The sequence below is a fragment of the Artemia franciscana genome, chromosome 5 (genome assembly GCF_032884065.1).
Source record: "Artemia franciscana chromosome 5, ASM3288406v1, whole genome shotgun sequence".
In the NCBI taxonomy this organism is placed as follows: Eukaryota; Metazoa; Arthropoda; class Branchiopoda; order Anostraca; family Artemiidae; genus Artemia; species Artemia franciscana.
Window position 1 is genome coordinate 27,344,285 of NC_088867.1, and position 23,240 is coordinate 27,367,524.

At 35.8% G+C, this 23,240-nt stretch overlaps 1 protein-coding gene across 2 annotated transcripts in view; it reads right to left on the reverse strand.

Moving 5' to 3' along the window:
• Positions 1-873: 873 nt before the first annotated feature.
• Positions 874-23,240, reverse strand: part of LOC136027195 (3-ketodihydrosphingosine reductase-like) — a 50,096-nt gene continuing 27,729 nt past the window's right edge. Inside the window, exons 2-8 of one of the 2 annotated variants that reach the window (XM_065704211.1) lie at positions 22,741-22,906; positions 18,197-18,339; positions 12,687-12,878; positions 8,666-8,833; positions 4,810-4,911; positions 3,265-3,418; positions 874-1,054 (exon numbers count right to left, since the gene is read on the reverse strand). In XM_065704211.1, the coding sequence (XP_065560283.1) occupies positions 3,308-3,418; positions 4,810-4,911; positions 8,666-8,833; positions 12,687-12,878; positions 18,197-18,339; positions 22,741-22,906 (882 nt within the window). In that variant the 3' untranslated portion in view covers positions 874-1,054; positions 3,265-3,307. The remainder of the gene's footprint in view (positions 1,055-3,264; positions 3,419-4,809; positions 4,912-8,665; positions 8,834-12,686; positions 12,879-18,196; positions 18,340-22,740; positions 22,907-23,240) is intronic. The other variant, XM_065704212.1, reaches the window with a different exon arrangement.

Here is a 23,240-nt window from a genome sequence, read left to right on the forward strand (position 1 = left end):
AGAAAGGGTGAGTTGTTTAATTTTTGCCTCAGAAGCAGAGTTTTATTTCTTCTGTTTTCGGTGCTCCTACCTCAATCCACGGGGTGATTTGCAGTGACCATCAGAATAATAAGAAATAAGTACACAGAATAAGAGGTTAAATATTAGGACATCGCCCAAGGAATATCGAAACTGATTTAAAAATATTTAATATTTAGCAGTACAACACGCAACAAAACCGTTATGTTTAATTGCAAATAATACAAGTGATGTAACTATTTCGAATTCATTTGGTCTCAGGCATCAATCTTGGACCCAGGCCATCAAAATCCCTTAATAGCTCATAATGCTCGTTCACCACTGTTACTTTAAAATATGGTATCAAACTAAGACGACAAACTTACTTTATTCTCAGTAGCAAAATATCTTTAAGGCCATAAATACAGAAATATTTTGATAGCAAATCCTGGATATCAAGACAAAAAATCAGCACTCTTGCGTAAAGCTCGTGCGAAAACGTAGAACAGAAATAGATGTTCAAGGTCTCATGTTTTTTCGATTTTGGATATTTGGGGAGGCCTATGTATACCTGATACAGCTGTAAAGATGAACTTCAAAAAGAATGGAAATAATTCCAAGCTTCACATTCATGCAGAGTTGAATTTTCTTATCAGCATACTGGATCGAATTATCAAGGGCAGAGGTTGCCAAACTGAATAAGAAATATCTATTCAACCATTCAGGTTTGTGGTAGTATGTTTCTTTTTAAATGAAAATATTTTGATATGTTTTTCTAGGGCATGTTTCACCCGTCGTACTTAGTCGTGTCATGTTTCACCCGTCGTGTCATAGTCTGTATTTTGACTTTAGAGTAACCTAGTTGTAATAGCTGGGAAGCAAATATTGTGTATTTATATTCAGACGAAAAAATACAAACTGAAAAAGATTTTTACAAAATAAGACTCTTTCATTTTCTTTTGCTTTGCTCCGACTTATTCTTTTCTGCCTTCACAATATTGTCGAACCGGATCAGATAAAAGGCACTAACTGCACGACAAATCCCGGCAAAGAGCACCTAAAATATTAAAAGAGTAAATAATGGAAATAACTTAAGGAACAGTGATTTTTGAAAACGGTCAATGAACGTATTCTGACATTAAAAATTCCTGAAGAAAGGGAGCAGTTCTCTCTTTCAATGGAACTTTTAACCGTGAGCGTTTGGTTCATTTGCAAGTTGTCGTTGGTTACATAGAAAATATTAAAAAAGAAGAAAGACGAGGGGGGTATTTACACGCCAAAAGAAGGTGTACTCCAGTTGGATTTTAGCACCGCTTTACAGCTTAGTACCTATATTAATTTTCGTCAAAACTACTCACAATAAAAAAAAATACACGTACATTAATGGAAGAAAAATGTAAGAAAACATTGCCATTTATGTAAGAGTTGAACCCCACGAGCCTTCGGTGAGCAATAACCTAAAATACATGAAAATGGACATTCACAAGGTTCCTTCCAAGTCAACACTTGCCACTTAAATACAGTCCAACAGAGGAGAGCTTTTTCTCATTGATGGGTCCCCAGGCACTTCGGTGATAAATCAACCTCAACATGTCCAAACATTTATGGCACCAAAATCGTCTCTAGCCAAGTTCAGCATGTATCAACATCATTTTGCGAAAGATTCAGAAACCAAAATACCAGATTTTGCTAATTTGGATATGGTCAAAAATAATTTTCTATCTGTTTCTTTACTACGATTTTATACACTTTGGCGTCAGGGTTATCACACTGATGAAATGATAATTGACCAATGCTTCCTTTTCCAGGTAATCATTTACTCCCATTCTTTTTTAGCTATGCCCATGATACTAGTTGTTGAACTAGCTCCAGATGATTGCAATAAAATAGGGCCTTCCCCAGTAGAGCTGGGTTATCGATAACATTCTTTTATTTATCCTTGACATAGCCTTGAAATGGATAACTAACATTATTCGTTTTACATCTCCAGCTTCTCCAACAGAACCCTTCTCTCCAAATTGTGTATGTCAAACTGTGTAAATGAGTCTATAACTTTCTCAGAAATATCTTCCAGACAATCAAAAGGACGGTTGATTACATCAGAAGTGGATATTATTGCAACAAAATTTTTACACAGGAACAAAATTGCCAAATCAAAGCCATCAATTCTTTTATAACTTAACTAGGCTATTTTTCTAGTAAGAATACCCGGTCTTTCCTTGCTAGTTCCTGTTGTCCAAAATGGCTGAGAATGGCACAGTGAAAAGATCTTTGGTGATTCAATAAATAGTGACTTTTGACAATCTTACATCACAGGGTCATCAAGGATTGTTACATGAAAGTTACAAATCCTTAAAAAGAAATATCACAAACCCATCAAATTCAAACCAAACACAACAATACTAAAGGTTCAATTCTTTTGCAATTATTTATGTAAACTTTTTCAATTGTTTCTTTTATTTACTAAATTATCAGAAACAACAGCAAATCATCTGCCGAGGTGTACTTTGCTGTATTAGTAAAAAAAAAGAGTACCTAGCAAACGAAGATAGAGACTGGTACAGTTGAGTTTCTTTTTTTGTAGTTCAATACCTGCTAAAATGCTATAAGGGTTAATCCCATAAATTCTTAGGATATTGAGATATACAACCAGCAAAAATACCCTAACTTCAAATCCAGTGGTGTAGTTGTTGCAAAAAGTAAGTCGGGACAGAAGCGTTTTAATATTGATGATTAATTTTAAATGTTTATATTTAATATTTTCATTCCTTTCCAAATGAGCTCTGCCCTGACATTCTTATACTATTGGTTCGGTACAACCACCCTAGGGAAGAAATGAAAAAAATTAACAAAAACAGACACATCAGTGTTGACCATACAATAATGTGATTTCCTTATTGCTCAAGACACGGGACTTGAAACTTCCATCAACAGATTTTCAAAAATGGCAATTTTGATGGGGTACTTTTAGTTTCAGTTAGCCGTCAAGTTTGAGGGGTTACATGCTCTTTCGAAATTCTCAAAATTTCATTCGAACTTCTAATATAGCCACCTTCCACGCAATCCCAAAAGATATTATATAAGATTCTATAGTTGTATCGCAAATAAATCTACCCTGTCTTTAACACAGCTCTAGTTTACTTACAATATCCGATTATTACGGAAATAGTCATTAAGGCATTTATAATGCATTAATGGCATTAGCATTATCATTGGCCTTGATATTATGAAAAATATTGCATTAGCCATTTCATCAGTACAACTTACACTGCACATATGCTCCACAATATTTTCCTTTATAATATCTATGCTACACCTTCATTTTACTATGACATATTGTATTATCATTCCATTTCCATGATACTTTCGTCAAATTATATTTCCTTGATTCCTTATCGAGATCCTTTGATTTCATTCCTTTCTAAAAAAAAAAAAATATAAAAAAAGCCAAGAATATTACGAAAAATTAAGCAAAGAGAAAACGCGTTTTAATTTCAACAAAGCAGTGAACAAAAAATATAAAAACCAAACTACACTATAACTAAAAAAAATAAAATACACTTTAGTTAACGTATAGTTTTGTTTTTAAATTTTATTTTTTGTTCACTGGTTTGTCGAAATTAAAACCCGTTTTCTTTTTGCTTAATTTTTCATAAATGGAAAAGCAGTGTGGTCAAAGAAATTAATTCTGCTAAGAATATTAGGGAATAAGCTAAGAATATGAATATTACAATACTGTAAGCTTGACAAAAGAAAGAAATTTTGAGCGAGAAAGATCTAATGAATATAAATTTCAACTTTTTGAAAAGATGACCTTTTGAAGAGACTATTACCTTTTTTCCTTAAATAGAAAATTAAAATTACCATTATTTAAAGTATAGACACCCGGTCTAGATACTGTTTTGTGGCCATTTTCAGGACGAAAACAAATTTGTTTCAAAAGATACTGAGAGATCTTTTTTGGAAAGTTGTAAGGAAAAATATGGGATAACTAAAATTGTATTTCTTATTTCCTAAAGTCATTTATTTTCTCTATTTACCAAGTAATATCTACTGAAAGTATCTAAATGTTTGGCACTACTAGTACTAACGACTAAACGCAGCACTATCACCTAAGGCCAACTCATTTTTACCTTGAACTCGATTTTGTTTCGCTCCTCATTAGGTTGCAGCTATTGCTCCAACCATGCTATACAAAAATAGCAATTAAAACTATCTTTGATGAAATCTCTTTTCATTGCGATATTTCAACTCATACAAACTACTTTCTTTCATACAAACTACTTTGCTTTCTAACATGTTGAACAGGTACAGTGTTGATATTTTCTAAAACCGCCTTACCCACGTCGCCATTTGAGGGGTTGGGTTATGCAAATTGTAATTTATAGTATAGTCTTAAGATCCCCTCCCTCCTGCGTGTGCACTTCAACTGAAAAAGTACAGAACAGCAACACCCAAAAAGATTTACAGAAGATTTTAACACGGTATTAGTTTATTTGTAATATCCAATTATTATGAAGAAAGTCAACTAAAACACTTATAATTCATCAATGGTATTATCATTATCATAGGCCTTGACATTCCAGATTTTATCAATTAATCATTTCATCCGTATTATTTTAATCTGTACAGATACTCCACAATATTTTCCTTAATAGTATATAGGCTATTTTTTCATTTCAATAATCCACCTTGTCTTATCACAAGGCCTGGTCAAGCAAAGGAACTAGACGCTTAAAACACGGTTTTACCCGAGGTACCAAAAGAGATAAAACGTGCTAAGAAACAGAGAGAAGGGGGTATGAAGAGTACCTGGATGGCTAGTTCGAAATAGGAAGTAATCGGTGCCATTCCGCAGCACACTGTTGTAAGAATTTTCCCTTCAAATCCATTGGTGCTTAAGAATCTTTTCATCTGAAAATAGAAAATAGAAAAAAACAGTTGTCAAAGACGCACTGCGTAGATATATTTAGCTCTATGTACAAAGCTATTAAAACTAAAAATGGAATAGTTCTTATTTGTGAAATGGCAATGTGAAAATCCTGTTCGTAATGAATAATCTGGTCGAAATGAAATAATCAATTTGCCTTCAATATTATAGGGGGCTCGGCCTAGACTCTTTAACTTTAGAGTTGTATTTTACTCTTCATATTTAGCAAATACGACAAATATGTTTTACTCTTATACGAGCAAATACGTCAGGACAGCCAAAAGCAGTAAACATTAAAAAAATTGGGAAGAAAATCAATTCTCCGATTCCCTCTCATTCCGTACATACCTTGCTCCAATTTTCCCTTCATTGAAAAATCCGTTCCATTCTAAACTGGAAAGTATTCAATATACTTACTTACTTGTACTTGTAGCGGGACCAGACAAGCATGCCTCAACCGGCATCTAGAAGACTACGTATGGTTGACTCCCATTTTTCGTGATCTTGTGCCAGCTCTTCAGCAAACCGGTACCAGCAGCTCTCCCACTTTCTGCTAAATCTCCGAAATCCGCCAATGTGGTTGAGGTCGTTTTTGGCAGTTGCCCACCAATTCTTCAGTTGACCGCCAGGTCACCTGTGCCAATCTGGCAACGGGGCAGCTAGAAGCGTTTGCTTTATGATACGGCCAATGGGTCTTCTAAGCACATGCCCAAGCCAACGTAGTCTTCTCTGTTTGACAATCGTGACGGCGGGTTCGATTTTACAGCTGTGGTGGCGCACATCAACATTTGAGATTCTGTCGGAGCATCGAATCTTCAAAAATTTTTCGTAGACAGCGGTGGTCAAAGACTTCCAAATCATGGAGATGGAGCGCCTTCAGTAGCCAAATTTCGACTGCATAGAAGAGGATAGATTTGACAACCGCTTTATATAAAGAAATTTTTTTTCTTCATGCTGATCTCCCGCCAGTTCCACAAATGGCGGCGGAGTTGTAAGAAGATGGCTTGGGCTTTGTTGATTGTTCTGTACGTCAAGATCACAGCCTTACAGAGGGTCTATTACTGAGCCAAGATAGGTAAAGCTATCGACTTTTTCCAATTCTTGTCCGTAAAGCACAAGCTGATAATCCAACTGTATATTTAGATCCATGACTTTAGTTTTGGCCGTGTTGCCCAGTAGCTGAGAGAAATGTGCTATTTCATTTAACATTCTGGAACAGCAGCAAGAGCGTCATAAGCGTTCAATATACGCTCAAACAATACGCAACAAAGTTTTGCTGACTTTCCGCACTGTTCCAAAACAATCTATTCTCTTCTGTTAAGGATTTTCATACCCTCCCTCCTCCCCCTTTCTTTCCAAAGTGTTTTAATTAGTTGACTTGGCGATACAGTTTCTTGTATGGTCCTTACTCTTTGAATAAGAAGGCTTATTGTTTGCGCTAAAAAATGACACGCACGTGTTAAGAAAACTTGAATTGCAACCTCTAAAAAAGGACAAAGATATTACAGTTTAAGATAACAAAAGCAGTCACCCTTCCGATCAGTAGCATCAACTATAGGTCCATACAGTCTTTAACAATAATGACAAACCGTTATTGTTCTATTTTCTTTCAAGATACGTTAAGCAATTAAATAAACTTTAAAATTTTTGCAACTGAAAATAAAGAACATTAAAACTTCGATTGATAACAAATTAACCTGTATAACAATTCAAACTTAATATGAACAGAAATTACCATTAACGAGGAAATAGAACCTAAAAAAACAACAAATATTACATTGAATAAAAACTTAATCCTTGTCATCGTTCACCATATTTCTTGAGTTTGACTGCTACTGATTTTATCTATTAATACAGAAGTTTAACACTTCGTGAAATATCAATTATTCGTTAGCGAATAGAATCTCCCAAAGGCTGTTACATACGGCTTAATATCTTTGGTCGCACATTTTTACAAAGAGGCATAGCAATGGCAGAATCAAATTTTCAGAAGCATTAGTGCATAACAATTGAAGCATTCTATTTAGTTTCCAGCAAAGCAAAATCACATATAAACGTTTAGGGAGGGGGGTTGAAGAATCGCCAGCTCCATTCTTACTCGTGGTGATGTTTTGTAATGTCAGGTTTAAACTCATTTACGAGTTAATCTTTGTTCGTTTAAAGTCTAAAATCTTTTCTTTTTTTACATATCACCTAACACCTCGCTTTTTTCACCTACTGAATTAACATACTTGGGTTGACAGTGGTCCTCAGATTAGCAACATTAGTCATATTAGCAGCACTGTTTCCGAAAACTCCAGTTACGCGAAACAAGAATCAAACAGTTCGTGGTAACGAACTGTAGTAAGGAGCGACCCGGCTCAATAGTAACCGAAACTCCAAAAAACGGATTTTGATACCAATACTTAAATCAAAAGAGTTGCATTTCAATGCTGATTTTAAATATATAAGTTTCATCAAGTTTAGTCTTACCCATCAAAAGTTACGAGCCTGAGAAAATCTGCCTTATTTTAGAAAATAGGGGGAAACACCCCTTAAAAGTAATACAATCTTATCTGTTTTTTTTTTTTACTGTTTTAAAACGTAGAGTTAAGAGAAAGAGTTAAACTTTAGCATAAAGAGCAGGGCGTTGAAGAGGAAAATCCTCTTCCATATACGAAGTAATCTATGTTCGTTTTAAGTTTTAATGTCGCTCCTTACTTTCAGTTAAAAAAACTTGTTTTTTTATTTAATTTTCACATTTTAGAATCGTTTTTTGGAGGATTTTACCGCATTTTCGACATAATTTAAAAGACATTCTTTGTATTTTTTTTTACATTGCAACAGTAAGACTGGCACAAAATTTGAAACTGGATTAATCTCTGTGAACTATGCTACCATAGAATACAAAAAAAAACTGCTCCGAAATCTTAAAGGCTGGACGTGTGCACCGTTTTCCGACCTACAAGCATCGTGTTTATTCAAAACAAGCGTTTTTTCCCTGATTTTGAATTAGGTTTTCTTTCTAAATTAACACTCATTTAAGCATTTTTATCCTTACTTATTTAAATTTGAGGGATCTCCACATGTTGGAATATTTCCAATTTAGTATTACGGAGTTACTAACCAAAGGTATTTAAGCTCATGCAGTCTCACTTGATATACTACCTGATGGCTTGGTCAAGTCAATACTCTTCACTGAGTATCCATGTTTCGCAAATTTAAAGTAATATGTACAGACTGTGCAACGCTTTCTGTGCGAAGACCAGTTTATCATTCACACGTTTTACACATTTGAAACTCTAGAAGAAAACTCTGGGGCCATACACCTTCTTAACCTCAGTTTATACGGCTGCGTTTTCTCTTTACTTCTTAATTTTTCGTCTGATTTATTCCGTTTTTTTTCTTACAAATTTACATGTCCTGGCAATGGCCCAGCTACACTGAAATATTTTAGCTGATTCGTCGAAGAGCAGGCGGTTATCTTACAAACCTTAACAGAGAACGAATTAAACCATCTTGGTTTTTAATGTAAAAATAGCAAAAAATGGCACCATACTAGACTTCTCTGGTAAAGTTAATATAATCTGCTTTCTTTCTAATCGATCCCAAATTACTCTTTGGTCGTATGTGTTTTAACGACACAACAAATCGGTTAGATATGGGCAGTTCTACATTTTTCAGCATCTATTAAGCGTCAGAAAAAAGAAGGAGTAGCGGGTTAGGCACAAATGAACGGGGAAATTGGCAGTAACAAACCTTTGCATCTTCTAGGGTTTGTTTTGCAACATCTTGTGCTGGGAGTACACCTGATGAATCAGAAATTAAACAGGTTTCCTTTGGCTTTGTTTTGTTCTCCATAATTAAACCTGGAGTATCCGTATCAGGGGGACAGGCTAATGTCACTGATATGTTATACGGCTTGACCTAAATTAAAAAAATATACAGAATGGACACTGATAATTCAAATTACAAAGACTGCCAACTTACGCCTATTGATCTGATATTAAAAGCATGGCGTGAACTAGGGATCCTGCGTAGTGTCATGCATTTCAAAATCTAAACTACTTTATTATCCTTTTATACTCTTATTTATTCTGCCATCATGGTTGCGGAACGTGCCACAAACTAGTAAAGAATAAAGTTCAGCCCATAGTAGCCAGAGATTTAAAAATTCGTGCTGAAAATAAACTGTCAAGTGAGGAAGAATCTTCATTTGAAGCTGATTCAGGAATGGTGACTATTATTTCGATTAATCTTAATGGTAGAAATTTATTGCGAAATATATTTGTGGGGAATTCAACAAATAGCATTACACCTCACAAAATTGTGTCATATCGACATGAAAACTACACCATTGGAATCTCTCTAGCCGAAAACCATGTATGGGGGAATTATAGTCCCCCATCTTGATGAACAAGGAACACCACTTTTCGCATGGGAAGCAAGGATGTGTTTCCTTTTTATTCTGCTTCTTTGTCTTCTTTTTTTTCTGTAACCATAGGGAAGTTGTCAAACATCATAGAAATTTGTTTAAGGGACCGTTTGAAAGCTAAATTTTATATATTCAAATTAATTTGAAAGACCCTTTTGTATTTCATGATAACGTAATTTGCCATATGACGTCATGTACCAATATAATTAAAGATCGGCTCATCTAATAGCACTAAAATATAGCAAATTACCGTAGCTGAACTATCAACTGTATTTTTTTTGTAATATGTTAAACTTAAACAAAGGTTCTTGAATTTCGTTTAGCGCAACTGAAATTGTTTTAGCATTTCAATGATGTTTACCTATGTTAAATCGGCAATTATGTACTTGATGGGAAGATGGCAAAATATTTTTTTCATTTTTTTTTATAGTGCAGTAATTTCACTTAAATCGGTAATTTAATAGTTGGGAAGTCTCTAAGAATGACCGCAATGTTGTCAGGGGTCAACGAAACGAAATTAATCAAGAGCAATTTTACCGAGAAAACTCATCTTACGGTTACTTACTAAGCGCCACTTTCAGAAGGAACTCAAAGCTCACCGGGTTGGCCAAAGTGTTGCAATTGCGGAATCCATCGCGAATGACCCTAATAAGTTATGGAAAACGCGTTTGGCAAATAATAAAACTTGGGAAAGCAAAATTACAATTAGTGAGTACCAGTGGCATTCATATTTCAAAAGTCAGTTCACCGAACCTGGCGTTAACATTCTCAAGAAATTTGAAACGGATTTAAATAATCGCTTACGTACTCCTGGAACGGGTACCTTTATAGTAAGTTCTAGTGAATTAGGTGATGTTATACGAAAGCTTAACAAAAGACAGTCTATGGGTTATGATGGCATATGCGCCCTTCATTTACAAAATGGGTCTGATAAGCTTATGTGTCATCTTTCTTTGTTGTACCAAATGATTTTTTTGCTGCGGTATATTTCCAGATTTTTTTTGTGTTGATCTTATTTCACCGATTCTAAAAAAAGGGAAGGATCCGTTTGAATGCTCATCGTATCGACCTATAACTGTTTCAAGCGTTTTTGGGAAGGTGTTTGAATTACTTATAATTAATAACCTACGTTCTATCTGTAACATACCACCTCACCAGTTTGGCTTCCAGCCTAAGCTTGGTTGGTTCCATGCTCTAAAATGTCTGTGCAATTTGTTGATCGATGCAGATAAATCCGGTGGTACTCTAGCGCTTGGAACATACGATGTTAGTAAAGCATTTGATTCGTTGTTGCATCCCCAAGCAATGAATGAGCTTTTGAACCGTGGTGTATCTCTAGACTAATTTATACCTCTTTTGTACATGTACCGCCCTATGAAAGCAAAAATACGTATACCTGGAAGCAATTTGCTGACTGATGATATACCAATTCATATCGGGGTTAAGCAGGGTGCAGTTACTTCTCCCACGGTTTATAACAATGCAACGCTTCCAGCTCAGTGCCAACTTTCTTCGTCCTGTATATATATAAAGGTACTGATTTGTCGATATTATGTTATGCAGACGACGTTTTTAATATTAGTAGGACTATCAGTGGGCTAGAAAAATGTTTTTTGGAGATATGTGAAAACTACAGTGATATTGGACTTTCCCTAAATGCTGAAAAATGTGATGTTTTGATTTTTAATGAAATTGATACGACTAGATCAGATAATATATCTATAGATCTGAATAGTACAGAAAGCCTTCTGTTAAGTTGAAATATCTTGGCCTTCCTATTGGAAAAAATCTGAAGAAAACTAGGCTATTGATACTAGAAAGTATGGAAACGAAAATCCGTCGTGCATATGGTACCATTGTTAGTTCTCAGTTTCATTTGAATAGAGCCCATCTTGCGCGAATTTACAATAGTGTCGTCCTGCCACATATTCTGTATTTAGCACCGTTTTACCCTATATTTAGTGAATCTGACCATCTTAGGATGAAACGCGTTTTCTTCAACTTTGCTAAGTTTCTGTTGCGAGTTCCTCCGTGGACCCGCAACTCCTATTTGATGAAAAAGTATAGCTTGTCTGACCCGTGTGTACACATGTGCTATGTACACATGTGCAATAAGCAAACCGGCCATGAATGGGAAAATGTTGCTTTTTGACATGGAATTATTTTTGTTTGTATTTAAGAATGTAATTACGATATGTTGTTTCTTTCTTCTTTTTTTCCCCTTTTTTCTTCGATGTACATTGAATGATATGTTATTTTTTTCTTCTTTTTTTTCCTTTTTTCTTCACATACATACATACATACATACAAAACTTACAATTAGTAACGGCTGGAGATCAACAAACAGAAAGGCGGTAGGATTTTTTAGAGTTCCTATTAACTCGTAGATTATTTCTAACCCATCTAAATTCTACAAGAATAACAAGGACATTGGTATCTTTAACTGACACTTTTCACAAATTGTAGCTATTATTATAGACGCTTCCAATCCTTCAGTGCTAAATTATGACGTCTCTGTTATGTTATTAATTCTGCTCAGAATAGGCAATACTACATTCGATGTCCAAGAAAGACTAACAATTCAAAAAAAAAAAAAAAAAAAAAAAATCTCGCGCACCAGAATATTATACAGCCCATATAACTTGTTTAACAAACTTATATAGCCAGAATACTATAAAAAATGTCTACTAAGCTGGTGAAACAACAACAAGATTTCTTTCAAAGGAAACTCCCATGTGCTCAAAACTCCAAGAGATCTATTTATTAATTGAATAAACTTCCATAGCAAATTCTTTTGCATCACACTTTAGGGATATTGGATCTAATATTACACAGCCTGCCAGAATGTCAAGGGTTAATATACCAGACACGTCAATTCACTTAGATTTACGGGGACCGGCAAAATTTGTTTTCCGACATATAAGGTGGCGCATTTGTAATTTTTTTCCATTTTTCAACAACTAAATATAAAAAAAGTATTTGTCGACGAAAACACCCCAAAAAGGAGTATTTTTTAAATTTATGAGGGAAGGGGGACACACGCCCCCTTAAATGACGCCACCGTAATATATCTCTTTCATCCTTTCTAGTGAATTATCCAACATTATACCTTTTTTCTAGCTTCAACAATCTCACCTGATTAACTAAAAATATATTTAGCCTGGAATCAGGGAATTCTATGGCTTGAATCGTCTATGAATAATATGAAAACAAATTGTACTCTAAATGAGTGAGTTCTAATCTATATAATAAACCGTAGCACTAAAATTACAACTACAGAAAAACAAGAGCCTTCTTCAATAGTGAGATTCACTTAGATAATAGAATAATGAGGAATTAATCTACCTCCATACTAAGAGCTTCTGCGAATCCTCTTAAAGCAAACTTTGTAGCAGCATAAGCAGTGTAGCCAAAAATACCAGTGAGACCTGCTTGAGATCCAAATAGAACAACAACACCTTCACCGCGATTCTTCATTCTAGGGACAACCACCTTCGATACACTAACGGTTCCCATGAAGTTCACACTCATCATAGCCTGGATAACACAACATAAAGATAAAATATCATTTATACCTTCACATTAAACAGAAATATTGTTTTCAAACATGTATATTTCTCACAATATTTTGATAATAGATGGGTTTCGAACCGCTGCAACCAGCTTTAAGTGGTGCCATCACCCGCTTATTAGAACCAAACAGACAGTTCAAAGTTGTTTTTTTTTTTGTGTTTTTTTTTTTTGTTTTTTTAATATACAAAAGTAACCAGGAAGGCCAATACTAGCATGTTACGCTGAACGGCTGTTTCTCTTTTTGGATAGTTTTCTTTATTATAAATACAATCATCATGAAGACTTGCACATCAAATTACATTGTTAAAGCTAAAACAAAAATATAGAGCTTACATCAAAATAGAACTAAAGAAATATAAATATAGGAAGCCAAGTAACTTGTGATTATATTTAGGAAATCGGATAAAGAGTTAGTGCTGATACAACAACTGATACAACAGTCCATATCTAGCACACATTATTTTATTAGTACATAAGTTCGATTTTCGGAGTTATTAATATATTGAGGCTTTTGGGCTGTAACGTTTTGATTTGTAACGGAGGCAACAAAAAGAGCCAATAGAAAAATATATAATGAAATCAATAATAATAAATATAAATAATAATAATAATAATAATTTATTTATAACCCACAAAGTACATTAAACTGTGGAGTAAACACACAAAAAAAGAAAAAACAAGACAAAAAACATAACAACATAAATAACATAGCAGCATAACAACATACAACATAAATAAATTACCTCCATTCAAAAAATGGCCAAAGAAGGTCAAAAACACCGATCATTTGCCGAGTTTTAAGACATATATCTTTAGATAAATGTTTCAGTCGCGAGGGCGCATCAACGATGTCAAATTTAGAGACGACTGTATGATTCCGATACCACCGAGGCAGACGCAGCAAATACTTGCAATACTTAAAATATCCTGAGCGTATTTTCTTTGTATCCTTCTTGCGAAGGAGGAAAGCAAAACCAGAAAGATAAAAAAAGCAGGGGCACAAAAACTAGAATAAAGACGGCATAGTCCATTTCGGTTATACCGACCACGATTTGGTGAAATTTTCGCGTATCCAACCCGCATACTTTTCAGCACGCTGGACGTAATAGCGGAGCAAGTAGACGAAAGTGACGTGGAAAAAGAGAGACCCAACCATTTAATACTTGCTGAACATGGTATAGTTGAAGAACCCAAGCAAAGAGGTGATGCTGGTGGAACACAAAAACTCACATTTGGAGGCATTAACTGAAAGGCCTACTGTGGATAGTGCGGCTGAAAGCCAGTAGAAGTTGGTAATTAGACTATTTTTTGTCCGACTAAGAAGCAGAACATCATCAGCATATGCAACGTGACTAATGCCTAAATTATCATTGTAAAAAATTGACGGTTGAAGACGTTGGAGACACGAAGCTAAAACACATTTAAAAATGCTCGGGGATAACACGGCACCTTGCCTAACGCCTTTTTTAACAGGAATATACTCCCTTGCCGTACCATTCCACTTCACCCTAACTGAAGAATTAGCATACCAATACTTAAGCACGGAAACAATAGAAAGGTTAACACCCGAGGCTACTAGAGAAAACAAAGCATTTGAATGAATTACATTATCAAAAGCACTAGATATGTCAACAGTCAAACAATACAGGGGACTTTTTTGAGCAGCAGCTTGTTTCATTAGCCGACCCACAATATGGTGAGCTTGAAAACAGCCCATACCTTTTCTAAAACCAAGCTGGAAGGGTGTAAAATTGCACTTGGAGTTAATGGCCGGTAGCAGTACATATTCAAATAGCTTACTAACAAAACAAGACACAGTGATAGGACGATAATTAGAGCAAGCACTGGGGTCCTTACCCCTCTTGATTATGGGAGATATACACCCGGACAAAAAACTATCTGGCACAACGGACTGTGCCAAACACATCTGAAACAATAATTGCAAATGCTTCAGCAGTTCAGGACAATCATAAGCAAAAAACTTGAAGCAAAGACCATCACTATCGAGAGACTCAGACTTATTCACTTGCATAAGAGCTCGGAGTATAACACCAGATTCCACCGACAACACTTGAGATTGGTTGATACGAATTGGGAGGATTGAGTTGACAAGCTTTGTAAGATGATTTTGGAGATTAATATTAAACGAAAGCAAAATATTTTTATAATGAGAAACGAAGTCACATAGCCGAAGAGACGAATTAATTGGAGGTGAACACTTAACACTGTTTATAACACGATCCCAGGATTTCTTGTCACAAGGACCATCCCAGGCATTCAGTCTCGCTCTACGCAGGGAATATTTGTACTCTCGTTTGGTTTTCTGTTTTATTTGATGTACTGAACCAGAAGAAGGACGATTACAGGCTATCCACATACGGAGCCAGAACTTAGCTTTTTGTTTAGCTATCTTCACTTTAGGATCAACTTTCCAAAAGGGATTGGGAGTACCCGTTCGCACGCACTCGGAGGGTACAGCTGTTTTAGCGGCAGACTTTAGACAGAACACTATTTGCTGATAATACGAGTTGATATCCATCCGAGTTGAAGTTGTAGATACAGATGTTTGCAATAAGTGGAAAGGCACTTTAATAGATGATAATAACTGGGACAATGTCAATACATAAAGTAGAACATTGATATTTTCCCAATTTAACTTTGAGAACCACTTGGGAGAGTTACGTTGCACAGAGGTCACCATGGAGCAAGATAGTTGGCACGTGATTGGTAAATGATCGTCGTCGATTTTAGAGTCTTCCACATGAACTATTGATGAAAGAAGAGTTGAATCTGACACAATTACATGATCAAGGTTGGAAGTAAGACCACCACGATTGTGAATATAAGTAAATAGAAGATCTTTATCAGCAAGATGGAATCCTCCAGGTAGTGAATCGAGAAAGATTTGAGATCGGTCGGAATTAGATAATAAGTCAGTGTTCATGTCGCCGGCGAGAACCCATTTGGTATTTTGTTTTGAAAGGTCGCTAAGTACTGTTCGTAGGCGATTACATGCTTGTGAAAAACTAGACAATGACTGCACAGTCTTTTTATTACAGGGGAAATAAATGTTTATAAATGCGGTATCACCACATTTTATCGCTAAGATGTTAGTGTCGCTTTGCAATAATATCGGCTGAGTCTTGTGTCTGAAATAGATGGCCAGACCTCCTGATGGTCTTCCACGGGTTTTTTGGGCGGCTCTCAAGAAGGTATAATGGGTCCGAGAACGCTTTAGGCTATCAACATTCACTTTAGAGAGAAGGTGCTCCTGTAGAAACACAATATCATTTTCAAGTAGCTCACTTATCAGTATAGATCCTTGTCTTTTGTACCATTAATATTAAGGGAAACAAAGCTAAACGGAGTTTGAGCATTCATTTATTAGCGTTGTTGAGAGCCGATCGGAGAACTTTGCATTTCAGGCTAAAACTTACGTGTTCCATAGTGCAATTTGCACATTTTGGTGAGGCTTGGCAAGGGTTTTCCTTGGAATTGACATGAGGGCCAGAACATCTGGAACACTTGGGATGTGCTGGTGAGCTGGGACAAGCTCCAATCAGGTGATCAGTACTTTGACAGCGAAAGCATCGACGCGGAATGGATTGAAAGGGCTTAGCGCGAAAAACTTCATACCCAATACGGATTCCCGACTCCAGAACCACGTTCAGAGCGGTTTTGTCGACGAACTCGAGGCGAAAAGTACGAGAGTCGCCGATTTGACTAGCACTAATAAGTCCTTCCACTGAGGCCTCCAAATCAGCTCTTGAATAATTATGGGGTATATCCCGGACCACAGCTAAAGGCTTTTTATCAATCACTCTGGCTCCAACGTTAGGGATGGAGCTAGTAACAGCTTCAGCAAGCGAGTCGGCTGAGCGCTCATCGCGTACCATCACAACCCAGCTTTTGCTATGTGGCTTAGATTTTAGACTTATGATTCCGTCATGAACATCCAACGTTTCGAGCTTCTTCATGCGACGGATAGGGTCGCTGATCTCCGGGGGTGGGTTTCTTACAACGACAGCGTAGGACGGTTTTTTCGTATTTTGAGTAGGGGCTACAAGCTTAGACTGTCCCTCTGTAACCTTGGACGCAATATCACGCAGCTGTTCAAGGCAAGAATTCACCTTGGCACTGAGGGTACTGAAGGCATCGACAGGGATCATTGGCACTTCGCTGGGACATTTGATAACAAAGTCCGGAAGCTTTAAGTTCTGGGAATCGCACTTTACAAGCGAAGAAATAATGTCCGAAGCACAGTTTAATGCAGCATTGGCTCCTACGCGCTTCGATGGGACTTCATTCGGAAAAAGCTTTAAAAAAAGCAATTTACGGGTCTCACCAAGAGAAGAAGACTCGAAGAAATCGGCCAAGTACTCTTTTATCGTATCGGGCGAAACTCCTTTAGCAAGATTTTTCTGTACAAAGCACAGGATAGGATTGTAAAAAAGTTCATCTTCGCACCAATTACCAATTCCCATTTTCTCTAGATTGAAGGTTCACTTGCGAGAGAAGTAAGGGAAGCGTTGGAGGCTGCCTACCTTGTCCCCGCAATTTAAGGGACAAGCCCGGCGGGTACCACGGCTCTTGCAAACAGCTCTCCCCCACCCTTCTGCTTACTTTTCTCCTCTCACCTTTATCGTAACGCAATCGTCTATAATATCGGAAATTATAATTATTTTCGCAACTGCTTAATCCTGACCTATTATCATATATAGGTCATGAAAATATCGATAAAAGAAATCACTGTTCCCAAGGGAATTTTCACTCAAGTCTGAAAATAATCCGCTTATTTATAATTCTTTGGACACTTAATTAATTATTATGAAAATATTGGCTATATGTCAGGTAGAGACGATAATCCTTTACCAAATATTAGTGATAGGTTCAATCCAAAAATAAGTCCTCACACCTTGAACTCTAAATCAATACAATATGTTTTGTTATTTTAGTCTTTGAAAATTCCTTGGGAAGAGGCCAAAGCAAAAGCTTTCCAACGGATAAAAAAAAACAGGAGTGTCTTTTGAAGCGTCGGCCTCAAGCGTCTTAATGCTTCAACGATCTTAATAGCGATAGTGGAATACGTTTGCACCCACTACTACATCAGCATCGTAAAGATGCTTTCTCTATCCTGAAAAATAGTCCCTGAAGAACAGTCTAGTAACTCGGATTTTCATTTCTCTGAGTTGGACATTTTCTGCACACCATGTCCAATAAGAATAATCATGTAGTTGACACAGACGGACATATAAGAGACATGAAAGCAATGAAAAACTCACTTTAAAGTTATCAACAGAAAGGTCTTCAAACCTTCCTGCTACAGCATACCCAGCAGTATTCACCAGCATAAAAATGGGACCATGGTTTTTTTCTGAATCGTCAATAATTTTTGTAAGAGTACCAAGAGAATCGTTGACATCGCCTATAAAAAAAAAAAAAAAAAAAAAAAAAAAAAAAAAAAAAAAAAAAAAAAATGCACTCAATTATTTGAAACATGTAAAATGACACATAAGTGCATCAAGAAGGTCGTTAATATCATCTGAAAGAAAAAAAAACAATTACACAAAAGGATATGACACACGCAAAATATCCAGACACTTACCACTATGAAAGAGGAGGATTGGAAGCCCTTGAACTTCCCAGGATGACCTCCTTATGAGACGGTGCAGCAAAAAATACAGAAACTTTGGTATTTTTCAATTGCAGTTATAAATTTATGTGTCATGACAAAACAAATAATAAGAGCTGCTAAATCTTTCTTTAAATCATTTACGTGTGTTATCATTGCAATTTATAGTGTTTTCTCAATAAATTTTTAAATAGGTAAGAGCATAAAAGATCACATAAAAGCCAGTTGAAAGCCCTCCACCCCTGGAAGCAGATTTTGAGCTGCAACCCCCCTTGTTTTTCCTACGAGTACACCCCTACACCTAACTCACTAGTCTTGTAGATTTCTTTTGCATTTATTATAAGTTGTGTATCGACAAAAAATATGTTTAGAATATATATCCTTCTTTCCCTTAGACTTTCCTTAGAAAAATCTTAAGGCGGCAGAGAATTTTTTCTGTGTCTACCAGCATGTGTTAGCGTGTAATTAGTTAGGAATTAATTTTGTTGGATGACATACATTTTCAGATATAATTCTTATAAATTTTCTGCAGCGAGACCATATTAATTCTTTCTATGCAATGAAAAAATTACGTCTAAATTTGATCACGTGGGAAGATTAACAAGAAAATTCTTGCACACTGTCCACGGTAATAAATGGTAAGCAATGAACAAATGTTCATTTATACCTAGTGATAAGGAACAAGTTAAAGAAAGATGGGCGGAGGAACATTTTGAAAATTTGCTAAACCGAGATACAGTTGTAGGAAAAGATATAGATGAAAATGAAAATGTTTTGTGAGGAAGAATTAGCGACAGTAGTAAAAGGATTAAAAAATAATAAGGCTCCAGGGACTGATAGTGTGGTAAATGAGTTCTTAAATATGATGACTCTGAGGTTAGAAGTAAGCTACTAAAGATTATGAATATGATTTTTGAAAAAGGGGAAGTACCTAATGATTTTAGGAAAACCTTAATTAAACCACTGTATAAGAAAGGTGACAAGAATGAGTGTCGTAATTATTGAGGCATTAGTCTGGTCTCTGTAGGTAGCAAATTACTTAGTAATATGATACTTTTTAGACTGAGAGATGCTGTAGACAAAGTTTTAAGGGAAGAACAGTGCGATTTTAGAAAAGGTAGAGGATGTCTCGATCAAGTTTTCACTCTTAGGTTAATAATTGAGAAGTCCCTTCGTTGTCAAACACCTCAGTTTTGTCAATTATGAGCAAGCTTCCAATTTTGTAGATAGAAGAGCGTTAGTAAAGGTCTTATCCTTATATGGTATACCAGAAAAATACATTAAAGTGACTTGTGTTATGTACGAGAATAATACTGCTGCGGTTAAGGTAGGAAATGAGGTTAACAACTGGTTTCGTATTAAATCAAGAGTTAAGCAGGGTTGTGTTCTACCCCCCTTTATATGGATCATTTTGATCGACTTCGTCTTAAGGAGCACAGGAAAGGCAATTGGAGACCACGGAATCAAATGGGGAGGAAAAACACCCCTGGACTTAGATTATGCTGATGATTTAAGCATATTAGATGTAAGTGTGAGCAAAATGAATGAATATTTAGAGGTTTTGCGAGTTCAGGGTGCTAGAATATGTTTGAAAATTAATGTTAAGAAGACTAAGTCACTAAGGCTAGGAATAAATGAAGATGAAAAGGTGACGTTGGGTAACGAAAAGATTGATCACGTTGGCAGCTTCACTTACCTTGGTAGTATTATTAGTAAAGAAGGTGGGAGCAGCGAAGATGTTAAAAGTAGAATAGCTAAGGCTCAGGGTGTTTTTTCACAATTAAGAAAATTTTGGAAGAATAGGAAGATAAGTCTGAAAACCAAGATTAGAATATTGGAAGCTACAGTGATGACAGTGGTTAAATATGACTCTGAAGCATGGGCACTCCAAAAAGCAGACGAAAATTTACTAAATGTTTTCCAGAGAAATTGCCCACAGATTGTTCTGGGTGCCCGGCTAACAGACCGTATTTCAAACAGTAGGTTGTACGAAAAATGTGGTTAAATCCCGCTTTCCAGGGCTATAATGAAAGAAAGGTTGAGATGGCTAGGCCACGTTCTGCGGATCAAGGCTGACAGATTGCCGAAGATCGCCCTTTTTGGCCAACCGTCTGGGGCTACACGGAAAGCAGGTCATCCTTGTTTGGGTTGGGAGGATGTCATAAATAAAGATTTAAAGGAAATGGGAACTTCCTGGGAGGGTGTAAAGAGGGAGGCCTTGAATAGATTTGGTTGGAGGAGGAGCGTGTGTAGCTGTGCTGGCCTCAGGCGGCTTGGTGCTGCAGTAAGTTATTTGTAGTAGTAGTAGTAGTAGTATCCATAGTAACCAAAGTCTAAAAAACGGAAGTTTCAGAATAAACACTAGAAGAGTCTTTAATGTTGCCAATACAACATGTGGGTTAGTCGTTAAGTTCAGAGGTACTTATCAAAAGTTAGTGGCATATGAAAATTTGAGAAATTTTTGAGAAGGGGGAATTCAGTGCCAAAAATTGGTACAGTTTAAAATGAAAACTATATCATTAAATTCAAAATTTCCAAGAGTCCTATAAAGAGCCCTGCCATCTAAAACAATTCGAAATTTCTTATTTTCTTGAGAAGGGCAGTCAAGAGTCAATTTGAATTTCAATTTAAACTGAAATAAGGCCAAAATACTGATAAAATATATTTTTTATAATTTGCGATGGTAAATCAGCATCAAATTATCAAACTAATTTATATAAAACTTCCCGAAGCGCAAGTTTATACTGCCATACGGGGGCATATTTTGTCTCTAAATATATAAACTATCAATATACAATGATGGATATTTTACAGACGAATAAACTGAAACCTGATAATGCTCATACTATCGTCATTAAATCGACACAAAAACCTATCTAGCGTCTAGTGTTTCTAGTATTGGTTGAAGGATGGCAATTTTTAATTATTTGAAAATCACAATTAAATTACTACGAATGAAGAAATGCAACACAAAAAGAAAAGAAAGTAAAACTTAAATTTATTTAATTTTAAAAGAAACGTCAATTGCTACAAAATAGTGCAGAGTTACTCCACCGCTTAAAGCCCAGAAAGGTTCTACATTGTTTGGGTCTTAAATAAAACAAATAGACTGCTTGAATTGAAATTTTTCTTTAACCAATTGTTTTCAACACATTTAAAAGGAATAAATCTACAAGAAAAACAAATGAACTAGTAAAACTAAGTTGATTGCTAAGAATCAAGATTTCTTTGACATCAAAGGAAAACTTTTTCATCGAAGTTAAAGAGGCCTTTAAAGTGTCTGCTTTGTGAAAATAAGTAATGAAAAGCCTCTCAAGATTTGCTGGGCCTTTAAAGAGAAGATGTAAAACATGGTACAATTAAAACTAAGCTAATTGTTACAAATATAGTGACATCAAAGAAAATCTTTTACTTAACGTCCTCAAGTGGCGCAGTAGGTTACATCTTAGCTTGGTAGCACGGGACCCAGAGATCCAATCTTGCTGTAGCAGCAAACTGCAGGGCTAACGTAGGGACCTTAGTAGTCAAGAAGCGTCACTAAGCCGATCCCTTGGTCTTTTAACCAAGTTAAAGGAGTATTTAAAATGTCACATTTTTACACTTGGTATTTTAGTTTGTTTCAAGTACTACTTATTTTAAGTTTGAAACTGACTTTTTTCATTTCAAAAAACAAACAATTTATTACATTACTTTTTTTTCTTTCAACGTCAGAAAAGAAAGACAAAGCGTGATCAGTCAGTATAACAAGTCAAAAAATAGAAATAAGAACCAATGAATTCTTAAACAGGAGATGTTGAAAGCTTCACTAGGAAAACGCACAGAAGAACTGAATTTAATTTAAATTAAACTTAAACAAAAAATAAATAAAATGCATAATTTAATCATCTGACAAGTAGCCGTCCAAGAAAAAACAAAGAAAAAAACAAGGAGTATTCTATCACAACTGAATTAAGATAAAATTTAATTCCAAACTATTAAACTTTTAAAACTATTGTATGGCTACACAGAAGGCAAAATACGGTTATGAAAGAATTGACCCCGCCCCTAAAATAAATTACTTTGACTTCCAACCCTTCAGTGTTTTCAACCCCCCTTCCTTTAAACAAAATTACCTGATCGTCTCTTAAGAGTAGCTTAGAAAATGAGTACACCTCACTTGCTGCATCTTAAGCTAAAGCAAAACAAAAAAATTACCAGGAAAGATCTGTATTGAATTTGGGTTGCAGTTTGTTTTGAGCACTATTTCATTCTTAGCATCCTCCAGTCCATATTGGCCTCGGGCAAACAAACTCACCCGACCACCTTCTTTAATAACTTCAGTTGCAATTGCTTTCCCAATGCCACCAGAGCCACCAGTAACCTGCGAGGATTAATTATGTGAGCATTATTTTAGGTTTTCCAAAGCAGCTTAGGATAAAATAAAACCCCGGTTACAGTATAGTAAGTAAAGCAATAGCTGCAGATAGGCACGCCCCATGAATGATCCAATGGCTCCCCACCCTTCCAGGAAAAAAAATGAAAAATGGTGTCATAAAAATACACTTTTTCGAATATTATTTGCAATTTACAATATAGGCTGATACACAAACCCTTTTATACTAGTATATCCTGTAAGGTTAAGCATGCATAAGACGGTGGAATACTTCCCAAGATTGTTACTAAGAGACCCATCTCCTCTTGAAAAAACTGTGACA